We start from the raw sequence: 23,169 nt of genomic DNA on the forward strand, positions 1-23,169 counted from the left end.
TTTTCTATCCTAATTACAGAACTCAGTTACATGTAATCCATTACTCCCCAAGCTTGAACATATGACATATACTGCAGTAGTAGGCCTTTTTTTTTTTTACAAATATAAAAAGTGAACCAAGAAAAACATTACAGGACAAAACCAACCATATAATAATATTCAATCTATCTATCTATCTATCTATCTATCTATCTATCTATCTATCTATCTATCTATCTATCTATCTATCTATCTATCTATCTATCTATCTATCTATCTATCTATCTATCTATCTCTCTCTCTCTCTAACCAGCCAGCCTTCTCTTCTGAACTCCATTTCCCATGAGCACTAGCGGCCATTCACAAAATCATGAGACCCATCATGGGACCGTGTCGCCTCACCTTCTAACAGCGGTGTTTTGGGTCACCTATGCGGTCACTATGGCAGTGGAAACGATGGCACATGACTGGGAGTTTGATCGTTTCGACGACGGTTCACAGAGTAAGTTCATTATCTAACGTTACTCATCAAAACATGGCGACGTGCTAAAGTTAACTAACATTACATTAGCCTTCAGTGCTAGCTTCCGCTGCTAGCCACCAACCGGGGGGGGCGTCTATTTGCTGACGCGGAACAACTCCTACCGTTGGTTGCAAACAAACACTCGTTAAATAGACACTTTTAAAAAGTATGTCGCTTATTATTTACTTGAATAAACCGTGCAGGGAGTCCAGGCCCGCTGTACTACAAAGAGTAACATCGCTGCATGAAGTGACAGCGACGTTATCTAACATTAGTCACCGCCTGCAGCCACACAGCTGATCGGTCTGACAGCTTAATGACACTTCAGTTCATAGTCAATAAATATATATGTATAAATAGCGTGCTGTAACACCGTCTTTATTTCCATTAAAGCAGACGAAGAGGGAGCACATGTGGTGGTAGTGTGTGTATTCAGAGCTCCTCTTGGGAATTAAAATGGGTTTGGATTTTTATTTTCTGCACATTTCTGGCTCCTAGAATTCATGTGCAGGCAATAAGACATACATGCACTCTTTATTTTCCACATTTGAGCTCAACATAATGTGGTTTGGTGATGATTGCTGCTAAACTCGCATTGGTGTTTACATCAGGCCTGCTGAAGTGTCCCTAATTAAACTCTCCACCCTACAGAAATACACACAGAGGTTCAGCTGAAGAACTACAGCAAGTTTCTGGAGGACTACACCTCCCAGCTGAGGGGTATCGAGGAGGCACTGGATGACTCCATTGGGGATGTGTGGGACTTTAATCTGGACCCCATCGCCCTGAAGGTGAAAACTACTGGCTGAACATTAATCTGAAAAAGACTGGCACTGTTTTTACACAGTTTAAACTTGTGTAATTTCCTTCTCTCTCTTCTCTCTTTCAGCTTCTCCCTTATGAGCAGTCGTCCATATTGGAGTTAATTAAAACAGAAAACAAGGTAAATAAAGACAGACACTGTAATTATTTATTTTTATGATTGTTGTTTGATAAAGACTTTTTATTTTGTGTGCAGGTGCTGAACAAAGTCATCACAGTTTATGCTGCTCTGTGTAGTGAAGTGAAGAAGCTCAAGTACGAGGTAAGCACGGTGTAAACAGCTCGCTCTATTGTGAGGTTTGTCCTTTTTTTTTTTAATCATATAGTCTCTCCTAAAGGTGTAAACAAATACAAGTTGACATTGTGTGTATTGTTGGGGTCTAACAAATGTGATGATTTAATTTCATTCCTCATAAAACATTTGCAAAGATGGCTAGCTTGCAATCCTTCCTGCCTTTGCTCGTGCATTGCTCCATAATATTTTGGTTTATTTATTTATTTATTTCTCTGGGACAGTGCATATTAATAAACATTGCCCCAAATAAATTAATTGATAATATTGGCACAAAGGATAATTTCCATCTTTAGTCTCTGGCCAGGTGTAAAATGTAGCACCCTGAAATCAGTGTAAAATCAAAACAATAATCATAATATAAGACATGTTATTACAGTAAAAGCAGAACACAGACGGATATAAACAGAAGACAGATATAGACGCCAATAAAAGCAGCGCGAATTCTGGTTCAATAATACCGCCACTTGTTGATCAGTGTCACGTCATTGGTAGGACTGTGTTTTGTGTCACCTGCTTGCATAGCACTCTACATTACTACTAATAAATGTTTCTTTTATGTGTCTCATAAACATGCTGGTGAGAGTTTCTTCTGTTTTTATGCCTTATGTTTTTAGGTTTCAATCTTTGTTATTTATTTGTTTTTATTTATTCTGTTATTTTTATGATATTTTATTGTAAATTATTTTTTTGCCTTGTCCAATTTTTTTTATGCGTTGTTTTAATTTGCTACATGAAGCACTTTGGGCTGCATGTTTGTCTGAAGGCTACTATATAAATAAAGTTGAGTTAAAACTACTGGAGGTCTAAAACCCCAAAGGGGAACCTTCTCTCCCCAGATGTTGATGATGTTTGTGTTTTTCTGAGAGGTGCAAACTCTGATTCTGTGGCTTGAATTTATCTTCACTTGCAGGCAGAAACGAAGTTCTACAATGGCTTAATGTACTATGGAGAGGGAGGTAATCTGTCAGCTATTCCTATTCATTCTTATTCTAGGTTTACCCTCTGTGATACGAAACGATTCTTAATAAATTGATACAAATAAGAGGTATATCTGCATTTGTGTTACAGTGTCTGACACCAGTGTTGTTGAAGGAGAGTCCCAGATTCAAATGGGCAGATTCATCTCATTCCTTCAGGTGGGTAATGAATCATTTCTGTCATAATCTGGTTTATTGAAGTCCAGAAAACACTGATTGTTTCTCTCCTCCTCCTCTCTTTGTCCTTTTATAGGAACTTTCCTGTTTTGTGTCAAGATGTTATGAGGTGGTGGTCAACATTGTTCATCAGCTGGCTGCCCTCTACAACAGCAACAAGTAAGATCCATCAACTGAAGCAAGTAATGTTACACAGTGAATGTACTGGTTTCATTGGATGAGCACCTGTGTCAGGATGTAGTGTATTGTGTAGTAACCTTTTTCTATTAATTTACTATCTTTGTGTCATGTTGACAGACACACAGACTGGTAGTTCTCTCTGTAGAGGCCCAGCTATGTGTTAATGTTAGTTAATCATACCATCAATTGCAGATCAACTTTTTATCTCGTGGTCCATCAGCCCACAGTGTCAAACGAGCAATTATGCACCTCAGATTCAGACAAAACAACAACGTACAGACCGCATTTCTGATACTAGGTGCATGTTTTTCTCCTCTCATTTCTTAGAGGTGCAACAAAAATCATTGAGTCGTCAGGTGTCCATTTCCAGGTAGGTTTTTAAGATTTCATTCTTTTTTTGTATGTCTTGAGTCTGTACTCTCTATTACTCTAAATGTTTCTTTCTGTTTTGCTTTCCATCTGCAGGTCGTGTACGAACACCTCGGCGAGTTGTTAGTGGTTCTGCTCACACTCGACGAGATAATGGAAAATCACGGCACGCTGAAAGATCACTGGAAGATGTATAAAAGGTTAACGCACACGACTATTGCAACCAATGACCTCAAAGGAAAATGAATGAATGAATAAGCAAACAGACAAAGATGTCAGTAATATGAATTAAAATGCATCCCAATTACTCCTATTTTACAAAATTTTATTCAAGTATGACATGTTTTAAAAGGCATACAAAGCAGGATTTTCAATTGTGTTTTCTTTGTAACAACACCATTCAAACCAAAGAGAGCACCTTTGATGAAGCTACATAAAGACAGTGGGACTTTAGCAAGAACAAAGCATTATGTCAGAGAAATTAAACATTGTTTTCTGATTGTTTTGTTTTGTTCTGGTACTTTCTAATGCACAAATAACCTTTACCTTAACTAAAATATATGAAGATTCATTTGATCTAGAAAGCATAGCTAATTTGGTCTTTTTAAACCATATAGTAGTTTATGCTATAGAGCGTCTATACAGGCTATTGTCTCTCTCCAACAGTATCCTCTGCTTGTAGGTTGTTGAAATCTGTGCACCATAACCCTGGGAAATTTTCCATTCCTGAAGAGAAGCTGAAACCATTTGAGAAGCTTCTGCTCAAGCTTGAGGGACAGCTGCTGGATGGCATGATACTGCAGGTGACTTAATTTCATTCAGACTTTTATTACGTTGTAGAATTTCCTGAGGTTCAGATTTTTGCTGAAAAGTCATAGTTTTGTCCTAATGTACAAACAGAGATCAACATTCATGACTGTAAGCATGGGTCACTTTGGACTACATATCCTCTGAACACGATTAACCTCACAACTGTGTGACAGGCCTGTGTGGAGCAGAGATTCGATGATCCCGGGGAGGGAGTAGCTGTTGCCAAAAACAGTGCCTTTGCCGAGGAGTTCGCCTTCAACATTCGCACCATATTCACCAATGTTGAGTCCAAAATTGGTCAGTTTCTCCTCTCAGGATAGACTGTTTTCACTTGTTAAGACTATTTCCTGCAGCTTTAAAGTGACGGTGTTCTGTATTAATTTCAGGTGAACCCTCAGAGATTGACCAGAGAGATAAATACGCTGGCGTCTGTGGTCTCTTTGTGCTTCACTTTCACATCTTCAGGAGTGTCGACAAAAAGTTCTACAAAGCAGTGCTCGATGTCTGTAAAAAGGTAGTGCAGTGTTTTTGGATGTATTTTTTCCCTAATCTTTCAACAGTGGAAACATCTTGCTTGTGTGTTTGTGCCCCCTATCCTCTAGGTCCCCGCTGTCACTCTGACTGCAAACATCATCTGGTTTCCCGACACTTTCCTCACCACTAAGGTTCCAGCTGCAGCTAAACTAATGGATAAGAAGAGCCTGCAGGCCATCAGAGCACAGAGGGACACCTACCTGCAGCAAAGAGCACAGACACTAACAAAGTCAGTGGCAGCACAATTATTTTGTCTAAATCAGATTTTTAGATTTCAACATCTAACCGTTGTTCTTCTCCCTTCAGGGATGTCCAGTCCTACTATGTGTTTGTAACTTCCTGGATGATGAAGATGGAGTCTATCTTGTCCAAGGAGCATAAAGGTGACAAGTTGGCGGAAGACCTTAACAGCAGGTGCAATGTGTTTGTACAGGTAAGGATGAATCAGAATCAAAACAGAATCAGATGTCCGAGACACAGATGTCAGATGGGGAATCTCTTTATTCCAGACAGATCTTACCACCAACGCAGTCAGAGATATTAACCCGAGATTACAGATCGTAACATGCCTTTTATACAGAAACCAGGCTGTGTGTGTGTGTGTGTGTGTGTGTATAGGCATACCAGTCTCATCCTGTCTTCCAGAACTCTTGGCAAACCTAACTTACCAGGAAAGGATCATATTTCATGTTGTACTTTGGCCATTTAAGAACATGCTTTTTGGCATCAACACTATGTGTATGATTGTGTGTGTGTGTGTGTGGTGACGCTCACTATTTCCCGACATCTGGCTGATGTTCCCGGCTCTATTCTAAGTTGTGATGTTCTGGCTCTTTCATTCCTAATTTTCCTACATATCCTGTTGTTGTTACCGGCTCTGTTCCAGGTCATGGTGACCTGGCTCTGTTCTAGGTCATGGTGACCTGGCTCAAGTCTTGGTGACCGGCCTCTCACCCTTCCAATGGTACTCTAAACAGGAGAGGTCATAATGGAATTCTCCTACAAGGACTTACAGAGCAGAACATGAGACTACTAAGACCACCTCATAACATAGCATTCACATTTTTTCAATCCCCTTTTAAATCTTCACTAACAGTTCCCTCTGTGTTTTCTGTTCCTCACAGGGCATCCTGTATGCATACAGCATCAGCACCATTATCAAAACCACCATGAACATGTACATGTCGATGCAGCGGCCCATGACCAAGACCTCCGTCAAAGCTCTGTGTCGACTGGTTGAGTTGCTCAAGGTGTGTGCGTGTGTGTCCCTTTGTGAGTGTTTCCATGCTTTTCACCAGTGCAAGGCCAAGTCATATGACATATGTATATATATATATATGTCATGTCCCTCTCCCTTCAGGCTGTGGAGCACACATTTCACAGGCGGTCCATGGTTGTAGCTGACTCCGTTTCTCACATCACCCAGCAGCTGCAGTCACAGGCCCTCAACTCCATCGGCATCGCCAAGGTAAATACAAACACACAAATAATAAATCACATTATCGGCACTTGCAGGGGGAGGTGTGAAATAAGTGACATGTTTATGTTTGTCTAAATAGAAGTCTAACTTCATTCTATTATTATTTTCATTTATTTAACCAGGACGTCCCTTGAAATTTAAATCTCTTTTCCGAGGGAGAGCTGGCATAGAATTTAGTTGTTTTATTATTAATTATTTATGTGACACATTTTCTCCCTGAAGAAAAGAGTGATCTCTGACAAGAAGTACAGCGAGCAGCGGCTGGATGTGCTGTCATCTCTGGTGCTGGCAGAAAATGCTCTGAGTGGACCCAGCACAAAGGAGCGACGCCTAGTGGTGTCTCTGGCACTGTGTGTCGGCACTCAGCTGGTATGTCGAGAGTTAAGTTGGCTGATGATGGGATACAGACACTTCTGTTTACTTTTTGTATTTAATTTGATTCCTAGCTTGGCATTGAAAGCTCTTTCTGTCTTGTAGAAAACTTTCAAAGATGAGGAATTGCTCCCACTGCAGCTTGTGCTGAAGAAGCTGGATCTGATTAGTGAGCTGAGCGAAAGGTGGGAAACAAAATTTCGAATGTGTTTTTGCTCCCTCTGCTAAGAGATGGCAAAGTGCCTAACCCTCCAGGCAGTGAAGAAAGCTTCCATTAGTTACTGCTTGGTGCGGAGCCAGTGTGACAGACAGCTTTCAACATCTTGTTTAATAGAAACCCAGTGGTGTGCTGTGATGTCATTCCTTATAATCAGAAATCTCTGAGAACAGGCGGAAACCAGTATTTCTGGCACCTGGCACACAAACAAGCTAATGTTTGTTTAATTAACTGGGTATAAATTCTTGGCACAAATCCTTGTATTTATGTTCATGTAAGTAATTTGATGTCCTTTATTCCTTTATTTCCCAGGGTAAAGCTGCAGTGTGATTGTAGTTTCCTTTACTGGCACCGAGCTGTGTTTCCCATCTACCTAGATGATGTCTACGACAACGCTGTTGATGCAGCACGAATACATGTAAGCAGACTGTCACCAAGGGTCACAGAGGGCTTCTTTTATGTTGACTTAGCTTGCTCATTTAAGGGGGCTATTTTATTTATATTTCCTCATTAAGTTGAAGGACCAGTGTGTAAGATTTAGTGGCGTAGTTCTCGTTGAGATTCTCAACTCGTTTCACCCTCCCTTTGCAAGCGCAAGGGAGAAACTACAGAGGCCACGAAATGTGCGAAAAACACAAACGGCCCTATCTAGAGCCAGTTTTTGGTTTGACTGTTCTGGGCGGACTCCATGGAAGGCAACCCGCAGAGTCTGTAGGTAAAACCAGCTCATTCTAAAGTAACAAAACCACAACAATTCTTATTTTCAGGTGATTATACACTAATGAAAACATACCTATGAATATTATGTTGAATTTCTGCCAATAGATTCTCCTAAATGTTACACACTGGACCTTTAAGGGGAACCTACAATGAATTTTAGAAGTTGGGATTTTACTGCTTTACCACAATACTCTTCTAACTTTTAGAAACTGTTGTCTCTTTGTTTATAATTTGGTTCTAATTGTTACCTGTTTTTTTTTGCCTGAGCAGTACATGTTTAGTGCGCTGAGGGACAGTGTGCCCTCCATGTTGCACGCCAAACACATGGAGTCATGTGACCAGCTGCTGGAGAGCTATGACAAGGAGATCATGGAGGTGTTCAACGAGGTGAGAACAGATGAAATAAAGCTGCCAAATGAGTTTGGTGTACAAGTGTCAATATTTGATCCTTTTGTAAAAATCAAACAAATTACATCACATCCTGAACATTGCTCTCATTCATTCTGACATCTGACTCTTGCAGCACCTGCTGGACAAGCTGTGTAAGGAGATTGAGAAGGACCTGCGTCTCTCTGTGCACACCCACCTGAAGCTGGACGACAGGAACCCTTTCAAAGTTGGCATGAAGGACCTGGCCCACTTCTTCTCCCTCAAACCAATCCGATTCTTCAACCGCTTCCTTCATATCAAAGGTGCTGACAAACTGGGATTTGATTTCTTATCATTGATGAAGCTCATTTTGATCATCTTAGGCATTTTCTAATAGCATCTAATACAATTACTTGGATGAAAAAGCTGCAAGTTTCAGATGCAGTGAAATTTGGTCATGTCGGTGTAAAAGAAGTGTACTGTTTGTGATGTGTAATGCTGACACCTGCTGGAAAACTATACCCTTACAGAAACTGACATAATAATTTGTCCTGTTTTTCATGTCCGTGCAGCCTATGTGACCCACTACCTGGATAAAACTTTCTACAACCTAACCACTGTCGCTCTGCATGACTGGGCCACCTACAGCGAGATGAGAAACCTCGCCACACAGCGCTATGGACTTACGATGACTGAGGCTCACCTGCCCAGCCAGACCCTGGAGCAGGTCTGCGTGCTCACAGCTTTACACATCATGACAGAGGGGAAGTTTTTATTTAAATAAGTAAAGGTGATAAATGGCTGATGAACTGAATCCCCTGTGTGTTCTCATCAGGGTTTGGACGTTCTGGAGATAATGAGGAACATCCACGTTTTCGTCTCACGCTACCTTTATAACCTCAACAACCAGGTGAGACTGGTTAGCTTCCATATTCACCTTCTCTGTCTTGAACCAAGCAGTTGTCTGTGCATTATACACAGTTTTTTGCTGTACAATAGATCTTCATAGAGAAGGCAAGTAACAACAAGCACTTGAACACCATCAACATCCGTCACATCGCCAACTCCATCCGGACCCACGGCACAGGCATTATGAACACCACGGTGAGTTTGCAGTGTTTTAGTCTTTCAAACGTGTACCTTTTCTCTCATGTGTGTGTGTGTGTGTGTGTGTGTGTGTGTGTGTGTGTGTCTCACCTCTTCTCCCCTCTCTTCTTTCATCAGGTGAATTTCACTTACCAGTTCCTGCGGAAGAAGTTCTACATCTTCAGCCAGTTTATGTACGATGAACACATAAAGTCCAGACTCATCAAAGACATCCGCTTCTTCAGAGAAACAAAGGACCAGTCAGATCAGAAGGTAAGTAAAGGCTCAGTGGCTGTCCATTCATTTTACCACACCAGTTACACAAACAAAGCAAAATGGACAGATGGAGAATATTGCACCTTTTGCAGAAAGTGTTTAGTTGGTCAGATTGGTTGTAACGCCAGTTCAGTCCCAACTGGTGAGGGCTGGAAACTAGCCTGAGCCAAGGATGTTAAGCTGAAATTAACCTGCCAATAAGCATTTTAAATTTTCAGTGTCAATAGACACAGGCTTTCAGTAAATCCAGTCCCAAGAATGGAGGATTTTCTAGATTATCTGTTCTCGGAACCAGTTTAGCCATCTAATCCTCCCGTAAAAACCCCCTGAAAGTTGCTGTTTTAAAAATACTGCATTAACATATCACCAGGCACAATAACGTAGTTCCCTTCCAGCTCTTGTTCAACCGTAGTTGTCCTTGTTTTTGTTGTAGTACCCATTTGAGCGAGCAGAGAAGTTCAACCGTGGCATCAGGAAGCTGGGCATCACTCCTGATGGACAGAGCTACCTGGACCAGTTCAGACAGCTCATCAGCCAGATTGGTGAGAAAAAAAACACCTATATGTTGTTGATCTTTTTGGCATATAATTTTAAAAATTAAACTGCAGGTTCAGGCATATATAAACCAACACCAATTTTACTGTTTCCTTCAGGTAACGCCATGGGCTATGTGCGTATGATCCGTTCTGGAGGCCTCCACTGTTGCAGCAGTGCAATCAGGTAAAAGGAGAGTTGTTCAAGTGCTGGTTATATTTGTGCTCCCTTGTTATGTTAATATGGCTTTGGCTGAATAAGTGTGAGAAAAGCCTGATTAACTAGATTCATTAATGTTTTTTTATGTAGTACATATGAAATTAAACCTGATTAAAACTCATGCTCACTGAAGTATTGTCTGTAATATCTCATTAGTATGTTTTTATGTCTGTGACCACTGCAGGTTCGTCCCTGATCTGGAGGACATAGTCAACTTTGAGGAGCTGGTGAAAGAGGAAGGACTGTCAGAGGAGACTCAGAAAGCTGCTGGGTAGAGCATTTAAAAAACACTTAATGTCTCTAAATTCTATCTTGCATTTCAGTCTTTGCCTAGCATCATCTTATTTCTGTCTTTTCTGTAGATTATTATAATAATATTTCTGTCATGCACACAAACTGTACTCCAGTTGTTGTCTACGGTCAAATAATGTGAAGATATTTTCAGTGTATTTCCATTTTTAAACCTGCAGAGGGCCCCACAGCTAGACAAATCCTCGTGATTAACTGTCGTGTGTCATTTCCAGTGTCCTAGATTCAGTGCTGGGAGATCTGACCAGCAACTCTGCCGAGGGGACCGAGTACTTCAAGATGCTGGTGGCGGTGTTTGCGGCTGAGTTTCGCAGTGCCAAGAATATGCACCTGAGGAACTTCTACATGATTGTACCCCCACTGGTCAGTGCCAAGACTTTTTTCATTTGTTTCTATCCTACAACCAGTCGCGCTCTTTTCTCTTTCTGTTTGTGTTCGGCCACTGTCTCTGCAGTGTTTTCATTTTTCTCGACTGTTCTTCATCGTTGCATGTGCAGCACTTTCAGTAACAACAAATCTCTTCCATAGACGGTGAATTTCGTGGAGCACTCCATCAGCTGCAAAGAGAAACTTAACAAGAAGAACAAAAGTGGAGCTGCTTTCACAGATGACGGCTTTGCTATGGGTGAGTGGTGATACATTACACATAACTGAATGCAGTATGTACTGTAGAACATCAGCTCAATGATCTACACTCTCTTTTACTGCTGTATATCTTGCTCTCTCAGGTGTGGCATACATTCTGAAGCTGCTGGACCAGTATCTGGAGTTTGACTCTCTGCACTGGTTCCAGGCCGTCAGGGATAAGTACAAGAAGGAGATGAATGCTGTGGTGAAGGAGCAGAACGTCACATCTACCAGCCAAGATGAAAAGTTGCTACAAACAATGAACCTCACTCAGAAGAGGCTGGATATCTATCTTCAGGTACAGCCTCTATTGGGTGGTTAAAGAAGATGTGTAGTATGCTGAACTAGATGTTAGCTGGTCCTGTTTGCAATAAATCTGTGGATATACGGACTGCTATCACAGCATTACTTTGATACTTAAGAAAACTTTAAAACATTATAATTCTCAGGCAGGTTCTGAAGTTTTAAGGAAGACATTTTTCTATGATTTCTAAGCTGATTTATGGTGGACATTAGAGATAATTATATCCTCTTAAAGTGAAAGTCAAACTGAATCGGGGAAAAATTGCATCAGGTCTGAGTGCTTAAATTTGTGTTTGAGTACTTTAAATGCACGTGGCAGCAGTTTTAAAGTACCTTAATTGCCTCTATGAGCTGTGTGTCACATTCTCTGCTGCTACTTCAGCTGCTCAGCAGGCCAATTCAGTTCAAACTATAAAAACTAACCTTCCGTTGTTTTGAGAACACCTGCGTGCACCTATCCCTTTTTACCTTATGCTGCATCTTTACCTCACTTCTCTCTCTGTCGACGCCTGAAAACCTGTAATTGTTCAGTCTGATCTCTTTTGTCTCTTCCTTTCATTTTAGGAGTTTGAGCTACTCCACTTCTCATTAAGCAGCGCCCGGATCTTCTTCAGAGCCGACAAGACGGCAGCTGAGGAGACTCAGGAGAAGAAGGATAAAGGTGAGGTGGTGTTGTGATGATTGATGGAGTCTTTTAATTATGCAGAAGCCCTGGTACACCCACGCTGTTACACAGGCTTTTTGTAGATGACTTTACATAGATAGAAAGAAAGATGGTGCCCTGGTTAATGAAGGGTGAGGTTTCTATGTCTTCATCCTCCTGTAGATCTCACAAATAACTTAACTGCCATTTTCTCCAACAGAAGAAGCTACCAAACCAGGCTCAACCCCCACTGAACCTGCCTCAAAGTGACCCTGACTGTGAGATCATAACTTGAAGAGCACTGTAAAATGGAGGGGATGTGCGCCAGGGCAGGTGGAAGTGTGAAGAGAAGATCTCCTGCAGCAGACTGCACTGTGTGTGTGTGTGTGTGTGTGTGTGTGTGTGTGTGTGTGTGTGTGTGTGTGTGTGTGTGTGTGTGTGTGTGTGTGTGTGTGTGTGTGTGTGTGACTGGAAACTGGACAAAACAAGACTTTGAAGGATATTGTTTTTAAGACAAAGTGATCATCTTCATTAGAGAAAGAATGTGTACTGAAAGTGCTACTGCAGGAAGTGTCTTTTTTTTTTTTTGGTTTTGTTTCCATTCTACAGAAACATCTGTGTAACATCCCACAGCTTTTAAGTGTTTGCAGCATCTAAATAAATTCAGTTTGAATTTGTAGAATTTACACAAGCGACTGCAATTTGAAAAGGTCAGGTGTTGAAACAAGTGTAAGGTAAAAGAACCCTTTTCCTTTTGCCACACTGCCTTTTGATACTTATACATTCAGTCTGGATGGACTGGATTATTTTTCTAAAGTAGAAGCCGCTGCTGTATGTGTGTCCTCTGCTGATCACAGACCAGTTCAATCAATGGCTAATTTGCATCTCTGTTTTGATTTTAAGACTTTGGACACCTACAAAAAAAAAAAAATGTAGCAATGTACTAATTGTGATTGTTCATGGCCTTTAATGGCAGCTCTGTTCTTAATGCCTCTGTAGATTATAGCACAGTAATGAGGACTCTTGAGAATGTTTTCAGTGTGTAATCTTATGTTTGTGTGCCATATTTGTCTACTGCAAATTTTTTGTTTTGTCCATTTTATACATTGTCTGATATTAAGGTGTGTATGTGCCTTTCTTAACTGTTGATACTTGTTTTGATAGCCTAATTTAGAAATAATACATCCAAACACACAATATTCTGGAGAGCTGCACAGTACAAAGGGTTTCCTCATTTCTCTGCAGCACTGGAGATGTATCATTACATTTTTATTTCCCAATTTTGTATCTTTCAACATGTGGTACATGTGAAAATTAGGCCATAATTTGGTCAAAGTTACATTCCATGAATTAACTTGCTTAAGGAGAAATTTGTGTTAAGTCTGTAAAGACTAATAAAACTTGCGCTTCCAACAGAATTTGTCTCAAACAAACCAAATCCTTCAATGTTAAGATTCTGGAAATGTTCTTAAAGTGCAGATTATATTCTTATTGTCTGCTATAGATTTTTCCTGGTGTGAACGTTAAACCTGGGTAGTATATAAAAGAAATTATTTTACATGTTCATGTCTTCCTTGGATGAAATGAGGCGCAGATGATTCTGCCTGCAAATGTGCACATAAATAATAAAACTGACTCCAGGAGAGCAGCTGAACTTAATGAGGGATCCCTGACTTTGAAAAGCACAAAAAAACAAAGCACACACACGGTGGTTCAGGAAAGCCTTTTCTGCTTTAATACAAAGAAAAGAAGCTTTTAACTTCAGAAAATACAAGATTGGTCTGGATTTTTTTTCTCCTCAAATTGTCGTTTTTCCGTTTCCTATGAAATGCTGCTGCTCACTGCTGTTCAAACAGCTTAAATTGAAATACATCCCTTCTTTAGCTTTGGACTCGTAAGTTGGGGGATGATCTCCATGTTTATGTATTTTTTATTTTTGGCTAAGAGTCAGGCCTTTCCTTAAATGACATTTTAATTTTGTATTATTTTGATTTAAGTGCCCGCAGTGCCATGTGACACCCTGTCCAGCAGATCCAGAAATGTCCTGTTACGTCCACATATTGCATCCATGCTCACCTCATAAAAACGAGGTACAAGGCAGGGCAAAATTTCTTCCAAAATAGATGTCACATATATATATATATATACACATACATATATATATATATATAGCAATCATATATACACATTCGTACATACATATACTACTTTATGTGATGCAAAGAAACAAAAAATTTACACATTTCTTACAAAATTGTAACAAAGACTGGAAAGTGTTTTGTTTGCTCTGGAGCAACATCGTGTAGCTGTTTAGCCTCTGTGAGGATTTGTCCACATTTGTGGAAACCGAAAGTAGTCTCCCAGATATGTGTCCATGTTCAGCTGGCACAGAACTCAGAGAGAGACAGACAGAGAGGAAGGAACGGTATGAGACAGAAAACAGGTTGTTGGTGCAAACACAGAGATTGGAATCAATGTAAATGGAAGGAAGGGAAAAAAAGAGCGAGATGAAAAGGGATGCATGTGGAAAGGTTGCATGAACCCCCTGACCCATAACAAAAAATGGAAAAAATATTTTCAGGGAGTGTTCACATAAAAAAAAAATCACAAACAAATTTTGTGTTCTTTTATTACTAAATATAGTGCAACAATAAACATTGCATTTCTTTCACCCTTTCACTTGCGTCTGAGGATGTTAACTTTTGCTTTCCCTGACTTTTTTTCTGTTCTTAACACTTGTGAATACGAGGCGTAACCCTTGTTCTGTCACTGTCCTGTGCCACAAGGTCAGTCCTCCTTTTCTGCAAGAAAACAGGCTTCAGATTCAGAGACGTAAACATAACACAGACCCTGCTCAAAACAAGACAAAAAAAAAAAAAAACAGGAGGAACATAAAGAATAAAAACAGAACAAGTGTTGGTGTTTTGGGCAGCATGTAATTTCGGAAAGGCAGGGCAGTTTTGATGGTGGCGACGAGCCCCGCAGCCAAATCCTCGAGGAATAAAAACCAAGTTGTGTGAACCACAGCGCCCCTCCTGGACAACAGTGTTGTGTGGAGGAACAGGAACAGCTGTGGCCTTTGGACTGGTCGGGCCTTAGAAGGCCTGCTGGGCTGGGTTGTAGTTGAATGTTGTTGGCACGTGTGGCCTCTCTTCCAGCTTGTCGTACTCCAGATGAAATTCCTTAGAGATGCAGACACAATTTCAACATGATAGGAAAAGGTCCAGTGGACAACAAGAAGTCAGTAAAGCGCATCACAGAAGCCATGTCGCCAGATATAGTTAATGCAGAAAGACAAACTCTTACCTTGGCTACTTTCCTCCAGTTAAGACAATCAAAAAAGTAGTAGGTTCCCCTCTCGTAGGCGTTGGTCTTCAGTGTAGGCTCCATGCCAGGCGCTCTTGTTATCCAAACCCGCTCCTCTTTGTGGTACCTCCAGTCCCGGTTAAAGCTGTAGAGGAAAGTAATGAAAGTTAAAAAACCAAAATAAAAACAAGGGACGAAGCCCAGCGACTGACCTGAACCTCAAAAAACATGAATGTCAAGACAGCGTAAACTAAACAGGTAGACAATATTCCTGCAGCACAAGTACTCACAGCTCTACTGCTGCCAGAAGCTGTAGCAGATCTCCTCCATTCATGTAGTACAGGTAGAACAACAGGTCTTCACCGTATCGAGCCAGTTTAATTGCAGCCAACTAGAAGCAGGACAGGAGAGAATGAGGAGAGTTTGTCGTGTGTACTACCTGAAGACTGCAGCCGCACATTGTGACAGCGTGCTGAAGCTCATAATTACCTTGTCCCTTATGTGAATATTGGTTAAGTATTCAGAGGGAACATGGAAGTCTGAAAAGGAAAGCACAAGCAAGTTAGCAGACTACAACACATGTAACTTTTCTTAGGTCACCGCCAGTGGAGAGATGTAAACATTCGTGCTCTTTAACACAATAAAAAAATCATCATGTCGTACTAAAACACTCACAAGCAAATGACAAACTCACACGGTAGTGGGCCACATTAACTAGGATGCCAATTACCGCAGGTCTCAACAACAAACGTTGAAAATATTTATAATTGAGAATTAATTAATTAAATTAGCACTCTTCATCAAGTTGCCATATGTGAATGTTTTGCTTCTAATTGCTTATTGAATACATTCCCGCTTGGCATCGACTGCCAGTTACTTTGTACTAACAGAGCATACTAATACTGACACTGACAGACAACCTCACTTTCATGCTTTCCTTAAAAACAAAAGTCATCCAATCACAAACAGAACACTAACACTGGTGTTTAAAAAAACTTGAAATTATTGTGGGAATTAAATGTGCAGCTACACGAGGAGGCTTCATCTGCTTCCTAACAATCCCTCATGTGTCAGACTGGCTTCGACTCCGCCAAATCTTAAAGGCTTTTCGGGACCGTATCACTAAAATAAGGTAATTAAAATACGATTAAAAGAAAGCCCCCCCCCCCCCACAAACTTCACGTTAATATCTTACCAATGTCTTGAGGTCGACATGGTGATGAAGCCCAAGGAGAGGCGAACTTGGGGTACAAGTTTCTGTCAGGGAAGAAAGTTGCAGTGAGTTCTTGTCACTGTCAAAACACATTTGCTATACACATTTTAGACAAAAAATACAGTAAAACAGTACAAACTAACAAAAGAACAATTTAAACCAACGCAGTGATACAGTGAACCTCACTAGTGGAGTCTCTCCTGAGAAAGACTGTTGAACTCACTGTAAATTTAAGCACTTTTAAAATCATGGACCCTGAAACTTAAGCGACCAATCTAGAAACTACTCCGAAAAAACAACAAAGTAATCAATAAATATAATTGCAACTGCTATTTTACTTTTTCGGCAAAAAGTTGTTGCGTATTGTGTGAAAATAAATTGCCAATTGCAGCGTATCTTTCCATATAATTAGTCTTTTAAGTGTGCTCCACTGGTGATTACAATACTGCTAAATTACTCTAAAGAATTCTGTGTAAAAGTAAAAAGGGGCTTCAGAGTTTAACTAGAAAAGCTTCACAACTTGAAATATGTATTAAAGGTAACATTAATTCATTATTGTACTATTGATTTATTTTATTAATCCCATTTTCATTTTTCATGGACTGCATGATTTACCAGCCATTAGATAGCACACATTTACTGGCTAATGAAACCCTTAAAAGTAACCGGATTTAAGGTAGAACAGCTGTCTTACTCTGGTGAGTTTAAGTTGAGTCCCAGTGTTGTGAGGTCACTTCCTAGCGCCAGATGGACCATCCCCGGATCGGTCTCTGCTGCCCGGATAAATGTCAACAGGCCAATCATGCCGAATTGATCTGTCACCATTCCTGAGGGAATGTTCGTCACCCGACCTGCAGCAGCAGCAGAATAATTCAGAGTTCAACAGACTACGGAAACTGGGCTGTGATCGACAGTTCATACTTACTGTCAATACATTACCTCCATATTTCTAAACCACACTCTGTGCACGCATTGGAGAGCAAACCAAGCCAATTATTTTTTAACAACTGATGGCCACAGACAGACTAATGGAAAGATGATGATGGGTCTGTATCATACTGAACATATTCTTTTTGGTTCCCTCACTGTAGCCTATCCAATAATTATCTAACACCAAATGCAGGGTAGAGAGCCCAACTGCCTCACCCAAGTTGTGCGATTAAGAAGGGATGTCTCAGTGGAATTGGAGCGATACGATTGGCTGAGAGGTCTCACCATCGGGCAACACCTGGATCCCTTTCTTCTGGTTGTTGTTCTGTGCTGAGGCCGTCTTGTCTCCGGGGAACTTGGGCCCATCTGCATTGGATGTGCTCTTGCTTGTGGAGTTCAAGTTCTACAAACAAAGAAAATAAACAGTTTTAAAATGCAGAAAAGTAACATTCATCATAAATAACTCTCCTTGATGTGTAACCTTGACACACACACACACACACACACACACACACACACAGACATGGCTCACACTTACAGTTTTGCTGTCATCATTGTTCAACGTGGGGTCCTTATAGTTTGGGCCGGGCAGTGCAGGGAAGTCCTCGTTATGGATGGAGAAATCCTGTGTCTGTTCAGTTGATGGCTTCGTCACCATGCCAACTTGATGATGAACACAGTGAAGTAAAGATTATAATTCCCCAAAGTGTAATAAGCAACAAATCAAAACAAAAGGGTATCATTCGCAATTCACATTTCTGTGCATTAAAACAAAGCCATGGCTAGTGTTATGAAACCCAATCGAGAAGCTTTTCCTCTCCTAAGGGAACCTACTGCCTATTGCTTGTGTAAGAATAAGACATTTTCTTGGGCCTAATGGCCTACCATAAGGAGCCCGTCCAGCCAGTGGGTTGAGCACCGGTGTTGGGTTTCCAGTCCCTTCTCTCCGACTCCTGTCTGCTAACGCGGGGAAGTCTGACAGATCCAGTCCCGTTACATTTTCACTCCCATCTGCAGCAATAGGAAGGTTAGGAACTTGTAATTCGTACTAACACCTTCAACGCAATTTATCTGTGTAATAATGTGACATTTATTAACTTGATAATTAAATTTTATTACACTATTTTTGAATGGAAAAATACCACCCCCCCGGCGCCCCCCCAAAGTCATAACTGTTTCTAACTGTAAACACTACTATTATTAATAAAGCCATTATTATACAACTACACTCGCTCTCTTTTAAAAGTCAAATATAAACTGATACGATGATGTCACCTTCACTGTTTCTACAGAAATGTATTTTACTTCTACAAAGTTTCACCAACAAAATGACCCAAATGTTTTCAAAGGAGCCAGATCAGTTTCAGCTGATCTTCTTCGTTCAAGAAGACACAGTTCCAGGACTGTACGTTTAAATAAAACCCCAAACTAATGATCCCTTGGTACACCCACCGGGCTCAAACACACTAACCTGTGCCGTTGAAGATGTTGCTTGATAACGAGTTGTTCATCCCAAAAGCCTGATTGCGGTTCATCCCAAATCCTGACATGCTGCACAGATTTAAAAAAAAGAAAACCAAAAAGAGAGATAAGCTTTCGGCCTCCAAACGTTAACTTGTGTGAGTTATACAGGATGCGTCTACCTGTTTATGGTGAATGGCTGGCGTGCTGGTTGCTGTTTGGGCATACAGATGATACTGGGCGAGCTGCGGTTGGGGCTGCCCAGCCCCGAGCTGCCCATACTATTGGTCCTGCCGCTCATTCCGATGCCTTGACCGACCTGAGAGTGGTTCAGCATGTTTCTCGAGTTCATCGGCAACGTCCCCCTGTAACAACATCATCATCATCAGGTCATTACCATTTCTTTCCCCAGGTTTTATTCACTGTTATAAACCACATACGGTGTGCGTCCAAACTGAGCCTGCAAGCAAGCGAACACCTCCATACTCACCTGCTTGGTGATGGAGGAGTATGGAGGGACATGGTGGGGACCCCCGTTGTGGGGGTGATATGACTTGGTAGTTGTGTGCCTTGCGTTAGATTCCGGTTTAATTGAGGCGTATTGTTCCCCATGCCCCTCACCGAGAAGCCGAGTGCACCTGCAGGAAGATTTAGAGGAAAAATAAGGAAAAACAGAAATACTATAACTCAGAGGAGATTCTTCCACATTCAAACTCAAATCGGTAACTTTGGTTTTATCGACTAACGTTCTTCATAAAAGACTGATAGTCTCAACTGCACTCAAATGCTACATATGAGAAAACTGCTATGTGAGTGACTGCGGGAACAAAATAAACACTTACTTTGTGGACCGTACAAACTTGCACCAAGCTGCGATAGCTGACCTGACGACGATGGCGAGGGAGAGGACAGCATCTGAAGGACAACATTTGAGGACAGGACAGAGTAAGATCACTAGAAAAAACGTCTCCTCTGGTGTTCACTGAAATAAACGAATGAGCACATACGGGGGAAAGAAACTCACATCTTTGTCCGACCGATGTGGGAACATCGACGGCTGGTTGTAGTACATGCTTTCATCGGTAAAGTCGTTATCGACAACCTCGACGAACTCTACAAATTTCTTTCTAGCACCAAACATGCCTTTCGTCACCTGAAGAGAGAGCAGAGCTGCCGTTAAAAGTAAGAAAGAGAACAACTGAACCAGAACAAATACGTCACAAAACATGTATGTTAGGTCAGGGCCCATTGATCAGAGGCACTGGCTCAGATCTGGAGCTGGCTGCCCACAGCTCCTGGTACTCAGGATGGGTTAAATGCAGACAAATAGGCTCACTATACGTGGTATGATTGTATATGACAAATAAAGCTGATCCTATTCTATACAGTGTCACAGCGATCTTCCCATTTCTAATCTAAATACGCAGATTCCTCTTTGAAAACTTAATGTTGCATATATCTGTTTCAACATTGCAGAGCTATTAAGATAAAACTTTATCATTATTGACAGTATTTACTCCACATCTGCTTCTCCCAGCACTTCACTGTAACACCCAATACAACTCTTCACATTCAGTCAACTGTATAACACACAGGAGTGTAAATAAAGTCAGCACAACATTTACTCCCATTTGTTTGACGTGTCTGGCGGTTTGCCAAAATAAAAGTTGTGAACAGTGTCAACTTTGTAATGATGCACACGCACCAAGGGATGAAGATGTTGAACTTTTCCATGACTAAAACAAACTTATCTATCTCATCCACAACATGCATCAAATAAACCACTGACCGAGAACTAAACGTGCACACACTTTAACATTCTCCCGAATAACTCGTATGCTGTATTAACACGTCTCCAGTGCTGAATAAATCCCCTAATGTGACTCTGCTGAAGGAAAAATTATAAAAAAAAAATAAAAAAAAAAAAAAGCAAGCTATGCTAACATGCTAGTTAGCCAGCTAACACTAGCCGAGGGGTTGTAATGAACCTGTGTTAGCTCAGCTAGCTCAACGTCACTTCGTAAGCGGGCTACCTCGCCGAGGAGCTACTACCACAACCCACAGACACCTTTCAACCCTCCTTCCTCCTCCTCCTCCTCCTCCTCTGGAAACCCCCCCTCCCCGGACTTAGCTACCAGGCAGCGGGCAGTGTGGGGCAGTAATCTGGGGCCCTCTCCGCCTCCATGTATCCACAGTCAGCTGGCCGCTTCCTCGGCTCAGTGTACAGCAGCACTGACAATCTGCTGGGAGCTAAAACAGGCTACAAAACAACTCGCTGTGTGTCCAAAAAGGGAGGCGAACAGCGAGGTACACAGTCCGGGTCGATGGGGCTTAAATGTGTGCCGAGCCGAGCCGAGTTAACGAGGCTGAAACTAAAAAATAAAATATCCTCACCGCATCAATTTCCCCTCTTCTCTGCTTTAGATCCAAGATGGCTGTGTGTACTCTGAATCGAAAGAGGGATAGCCTTTACCCTCTGACCTTACAACCTTCCTGACCACTTCCGTACACAAAACTGTGTGAAACAAAGTGCACTCCTATCTGCCCCCCCACCACCAACCTCACCTCACCGCCCCCCTACCGGACAGTCACCGGGAAAAAAATAAATAAATAAAACTAAAACCTTTTGAGAAATATTCTGTACATTGAGCAGTGAATGTAAATGAGGGCCCTGAAACTGTCTGTGTGCCTCCTGTGATCATAATGTCATTATGGAAACAATGTGCTGTCAGTAATAATAATAATACTGTACAGATTAACTGAATGATTTAATTATAGAGAATCCGACTGATCTAACGATGTGTGAGCTTAAAGAGGTTTTATACAACCAAAGAATAAAATAAAACCCAGACCAGGCTTTAAACGTGTGTGTGCAGCCACGCCAGGCTCCTAAAGGGGGACCTGCTTCTGATTGGGACTCTGATTTTTATTGAAATTTCATGGTAATAAAGCAGAAATGAATTAAAATGAAACTTTATAACCAAACAGGCAACGGCCCCCAGGGGGCCCTAAAGCTCCTGGTTCACTGTGTATCAACTGGTTTGTGCTGAATTAGTTTACAATGGTAGTAATAATAATAATAATAATAATAATAATAATAATAATAATAAGGGCCTTAAGGCGGGCTCCTGCTTTATTCTGATTTCTTGTAGAGCTTTGATTGGGCCCTAAAACTCAAGGCCTGATCCTGAAAAGATTCTGTGTGACCCCGAACTAAGTCCAAGGCCACAAAAGGAGTATTGGGCCTGAGCCTGACCCGAATTTCCACTTAAAATAAATAATTTGAATAGTTTATCACAAGCTAAAGTAAACTACATTGTGCATATAATATAGTATATATGATAATTAAAATAAATAAATAACAAACTCATTAATTACAGTCATTATTAATAAAATATTAAACATATATAAAGACATAAATGTTATTCTGTCTGAGCTCGACCTACGACAGCAGTTTTTGTGCCCAAACCCGGTAAATTGGGGCGAGTTCAGTCGGGTTCGGGCACAGAATCAAAGCTCTAATCTCCTGTATTGAAGAGAGGGGCCTCTTTTAAAATGTAGTTTTGTGACCATCATTATTTCTGCTTACATGTTGTATACTCTGACATTTGTTTGTGTTTAATAAAACTACCACACAGCAGATCATGGGGCCAGATAGTCTCCCAGCACAGGAAAAACAGTACACAGCACACAGAAAGTGGCGGTTTGTCAAGAAATTAGTCTTTCTAGACCTTTTTCACAGCAGGAATTTTTTTTAATTTGGTCTTATCATAGCAGGAAAAGCAGGCATAAGTAACGACATTAATGATGACGCCAGTAAATCGCTCCAGTAATCACAAAATAGGACTATTCCTGCTCTGACATATCAAAATGTCAGCCATGAACACGGTCTACTGTGAGAGTCACATGGTTCTTTCTGTGTGGTGCTCCCATTGGGTTGTGGTGTTGCCTGTTTGAGGCCTCCAGGCAGTATGTGGATAAGGAGAAGGACAAGTGCTAAAAGCAGTCTGTCAGTGAGTGAAAACAGACAAGGGGCAAACCTTCTGATAAGGAAAATGAAATTCCTTCTCGGTTTTTATCTCAGTTGGAAAACAGCCCTTAATGAAGGTATGCAAGATAGCGTGGGGCAAATCACACTTCAGGCAGGTAGAGATGACGTGCCACTTCTTCATGCCACAGTTCAGACTCCCCCCAGTCTCGACTCCTGACAAAACACAGAGCGACAGAGCCGAGACCCTCCACCACACTTCAGTACCACCTCGGACTTCATTGAACTCCATTTCTCTTCCTTGCAGAAACAAAACAACCAGTGATTTCCCACAATCTAAGAGAACAACCTATATACTCCCTTGTTGGTCTCCCTGCAAACACTTTTATTTCACAGTCGAGGCCGAGCTCTTCTGGCCCGGTGGCACAGACCCAGAACTGCGTTCGGGCC

The 23,169-nt window shown here is 41.2% G+C and overlaps 2 protein-coding genes across 4 annotated transcripts; one reads left to right on the forward strand and one right to left on the reverse strand.

Moving 5' to 3' along the window:
• The first annotated feature begins 330 nt into the window (after positions 1-330).
• On the forward strand, positions 331-13,239 carry washc4 (WASH complex subunit 4). The gene is made up of 33 exons (XM_051381751.1): positions 331-481; positions 1,154-1,293; positions 1,392-1,445; positions 1,521-1,586; positions 2,530-2,575; positions 2,688-2,755; positions 2,850-2,932; positions 3,281-3,323; positions 3,419-3,522; positions 4,005-4,125; positions 4,306-4,429; positions 4,519-4,646; positions 4,735-4,895; positions 4,973-5,099; positions 5,791-5,916; positions 6,027-6,134; positions 6,369-6,515; positions 6,624-6,703; positions 7,048-7,153; positions 7,726-7,842; positions 7,979-8,147; positions 8,397-8,551; positions 8,660-8,734; positions 8,824-8,928; positions 9,049-9,183; positions 9,620-9,728; positions 9,840-9,906; positions 10,124-10,210; positions 10,464-10,611; positions 10,777-10,873; positions 10,977-11,173; positions 11,743-11,839; positions 12,042-13,239. Exons 1-33 carry the CDS (start codon positions 421-423, stop codon positions 12,089-12,091), a joined length of 3,501 nt encoding a protein of 1,166 aa, XP_051237711.1. The 5' UTR covers positions 331-420; the 3' UTR covers positions 12,092-13,239.
• A 294-nt stretch (positions 13,240-13,533) lies between these two features.
• Positions 13,534-21,265, reverse strand: cnot2 (CCR4-NOT transcription complex, subunit 2). 3 transcript variants are annotated; one of them, XM_051381752.1, is made up of 15 exons: positions 21,126-21,265; positions 19,756-19,884; positions 19,574-19,646; positions 19,222-19,369; positions 18,914-19,096; positions 18,742-18,821; positions 18,156-18,281; positions 17,809-17,933; positions 17,556-17,673; positions 17,035-17,191; positions 16,323-16,384; positions 15,617-15,666; positions 15,418-15,518; positions 15,128-15,272; positions 13,534-15,003 (listed from the first exon to the last, which is right to left on the reverse strand). In XM_051381752.1, exons 2-15 carry the CDS (start codon positions 19,870-19,872, stop codon positions 14,917-14,919), a joined length of 1,572 nt encoding a protein of 523 aa, XP_051237712.1. In that variant the 5' UTR covers positions 19,873-19,884; positions 21,126-21,265; the 3' UTR covers positions 13,534-14,916. The 3 variants fall into 3 exon arrangements, with proteins under 3 accessions (XP_051237712.1, XP_051237713.1, XP_051237714.1); XM_051381753.1 differs by lacking the exon at positions 21,126-21,265 and adding an exon at positions 20,867-21,052; XM_051381754.1 differs by lacking the exon at positions 18,156-18,281.
• Between the last annotated feature and the right edge of the window lie 1,904 nt (positions 21,266-23,169).

Source organism: Dicentrarchus labrax, unplaced genomic scaffold, assembly GCF_905237075.1.
Source record: "Dicentrarchus labrax unplaced genomic scaffold, dlabrax2021, whole genome shotgun sequence".
Taxonomy (NCBI): domain Eukaryota; kingdom Metazoa; phylum Chordata; class Actinopteri; family Moronidae; genus Dicentrarchus; species Dicentrarchus labrax.